The 3,126-nt window shown below is 44.1% G+C and overlaps 1 protein-coding gene across 1 annotated transcript in view; it reads right to left on the reverse strand.

The window, feature by feature from the left end:
• Positions 1–662: 662 nt before the first annotated feature.
• Positions 663–3,126, reverse strand: part of T265_13575 (hypothetical protein) — a gene marked incomplete at both ends in the record, with an annotated part of 18,486 nt that continues 16,022 nt past the window's right edge. Inside the window, one exon of the mRNA XM_009169534.1 lies at positions 663–1,373. Coding sequence (XP_009167798.1) covers positions 1,131–1,373 — 243 coding nt within the window. The remainder of the gene's footprint in view (positions 1,374–3,126) is intronic.

Below are 3,126 nucleotides of genomic sequence, written 5' to 3' on the forward strand. Positions count from 1 at the left end.
ATAAAGCAACTTCTGGTTGGCCAAGCAATGGCGTTCAACCGTTTTTTGTTCGAAATATATCCAACACGTCAAGAAAATGCAAACTGTAATATTCGGCCGATGAGGCGAGTATTACTCAGAAGTAGTACAAAGATTCAGTCTGTCCGGGGAAGTATTCGAAGGATAATTAGATTCCGAAGATTGAGGTTGCTGCCCAGAGCTGATGGTTGGTATTTTGCTGATCATGGTCCATACTGTCAGGATAGATGCTATCTAGAGTTCAAAGTGAGGTTTTTTTAGTCGACAACTGAGCAGAACACTGTGCATTGAAGGTACCTTGATTACGGCTCTTGTTGGAGGTGCTTTATTGAATTTACTGAACAGAAGGTCCGTGGTTCGAACCCGACCTCTTGGCTTCTCGTGCCTAGGCTTCGACCACCTGGCAGCATCCCAGCTATCGTGCTTCCTTCGGGTGACATGGCAGCTAGGCACCGAAAGGGTGCTACGGCTGAACGATTATTTATTATATACCTTCCACCGAATCATTAGCTATTTAATGCGCTTTTCCGACGCCTTCAGTAGAGACACCAACGGTCTTTAGAAAGTGATTGGAAAACATCGCGTTGGTAACCGATTCCAACATTCCAGTTTTACTAAAACCTGTGCGGGTGCATGTTCACGGCCTTCAACGCAAGTACTGACCGACAGAGACAGACAAAAGCTACTTATAGGTTTCAAAGTATGTTCCAAACACCAATCGGACCAAGTTTAGAAGAATGGACCTAAAAACAGGCGTATTGTTGACCTATTCGTCAAAAGTGGCCCGTCGCCGTAGCAGTAAGATAAAAGGACACATAAAAATACTGCCTCAGACCAACTAACTCAAAAGACCATGAAATAAAGTGGGACTCAAATCGGTAGGAACGATAAGGATCACAGAGTTTGGGTGCGAAACCATCGAATGAAAATGGGAGACGGGGAGAATGTGAGCAACAGTCGAAAAACTGGCCACAAATAGGCTAGGTAACAAGTGGTAACGGAAATGTTACAAACTGGCACAGCCTTTTGGGAATCGTCAAGTATGCGAAATTCAAATTTGAGGAGGATAGTGACCTGACGTAGAAGAGGTGGCGATTGAAGGCGGATGAAGGCTAACAACAACCATTCCCTGAACGACGGTTATGATTTAGTTGAAGGCGGCTGGAGGCTTGGCGCATCCCGGGACGATGTTTGGAATCTGGGTCCCACAGCTGTGGAATGGTATATATGCGTTGAACCAAATCACTGAATACGCTGTTGACCCCTTCGCTTGTTTTTGCACTGGTCTCTGCGTATGGCATGTTGAACAAGCGAGCATAGCGCAACCCTTCTTCGCGTGTAACTTGTCGCGGTATCTGGGAGGTAGGTAACAGAGAAGAGAGTGAAAACATACGGACATATGTTCTACCTTGAGAGTTCAGTGGTTAAGGCGAGAAATTACGACTGAAAGGTCCGTGGTTCGAGCCCAACACCAGCATCTTGACTACTCTTGCCCAAGCTTGGGTAACCTGGCAGTATTTCAGCCCTCGTGCTGTCCTCAGGTGGAATGGTAGCTAGGAACCGAAACGGTTTTGCGGTTAGACGATTATTATCCTTATTACCTAGATAAAGTTCACAGTACAACAAGAGAACTCAAACTGGAATTCATATAGTGAATATACGTTCATTTGCAAACAAATTTGGTTTTTTATTATCCTCCTAGATAAAGTTCACAGTACAACAAGAGAACTCAAACTGGAATTCATATAGTGAATATACGTTCATTTGCAAACAAATTAAATTTGTCGAAAGACTCACCTGCAACCCAGCTGAAGCTCCCGTTTTTGATGTTTCCAGCGGTTCAATTTGGGTTCAAGTAGAACATAAGGTTGACATAAACTCGTGGACTGGACTACGCCGATGAGCTCCAAGAAGGGCAAAACTGGTCGTGGGCTGTCGACGAGTTGTCAGCAACCTTATGAGTACAAAAATGGAATGCAATGCATCGATTAAAGTTTATCTAGATGGATGAAATGGAGATAGATGAGCTGACGATTCGATGAGTAAACGGAGCATAATTTTAAGAACCGAAGGTCTGAAGATCCGATGAACAGGGTAGCCAGCGAGCGGATTTTGATGACCTTTTTAGAGGGTACACCATTTTCTCCTTGGACTTGAATGAAGACCAAGGAAATCCAATGAATCAGCACAATGGCTAATTTCCGTAATCAAACACATTCTAGACTAATTGACCAAACTAATGTATCAAACACGAAACAAGTCAACTGTGTGAAAAAGTATTTTGAAATAGTGGTTAGTACAAGTTTCATTAACAGGATGTCGAATAATCTCGTACCTTCGCTTCTTCACGGCCTCCAATGCGTAGCGATACTGTTTGATATCTTGAGTTAGCCTCGACTCATCTGTTAATCAAGCTGGACGAAAACGAGCCAACCGGTTCCATGTAGTCCTAGGGTACCAATCTACCATAGCGTTACCAAGGTCGGGTCACTGACAATACTGTGAAAGTTTAATTTGGACAGGTAAGTCATGTATTTTTCTAGTTGAAACTGCTTCCCATATATTTGTGAGAAGTCTTCGTAGGAATCTGAAAAGGGGGAATTTCGGGTCAAAAACTGATTTTGTCCCTTTGATGGTTCAGGGTTTTGTGCGAAACCAAGCGATAAATTTTTGTCATCATTTGCTGTGCATGAAGCGCATCGGGGCGGTCTTTAAAACAGTTTCTGTACTGTTCTTGGTGGAGCTAATGAGATTGCCTCATCATCATCATCAACGACAGCATGACATCAGTGCTCAACACCAATGCTTCACTGCCGTACAGCCATGACTTATTTGAAAGCCTTATTGTAAAGAAAAGAATAAAGGTGGATGGGGGAGGGACTTAGTGCTAGCTTAACACAATCATTCCGAGGTGCCTACACCTCCAGACATTCACTCAGGCAATCTGGACAGAAACTGACAACAAGAACGCCACTGACATCGGTTGGCAGCCATATCTTGTAGTGTCTCCAACCAGGCACAGTGAGGATCACGCGGTCCCCATCCTGGAAGGCGAGTAGCACCGACAGCACCCAAGAGTTTCGTGATCTCCTTCATACTCCTCTGCCA

Source organism: Opisthorchis viverrini, assembly GCF_000715545.1.
Source record: "Opisthorchis viverrini unplaced genomic scaffold opera_v5_81, whole genome shotgun sequence".
NCBI classification, from domain to species: Eukaryota; Metazoa; Platyhelminthes; class Trematoda; order Opisthorchiida; family Opisthorchiidae; genus Opisthorchis; species Opisthorchis viverrini.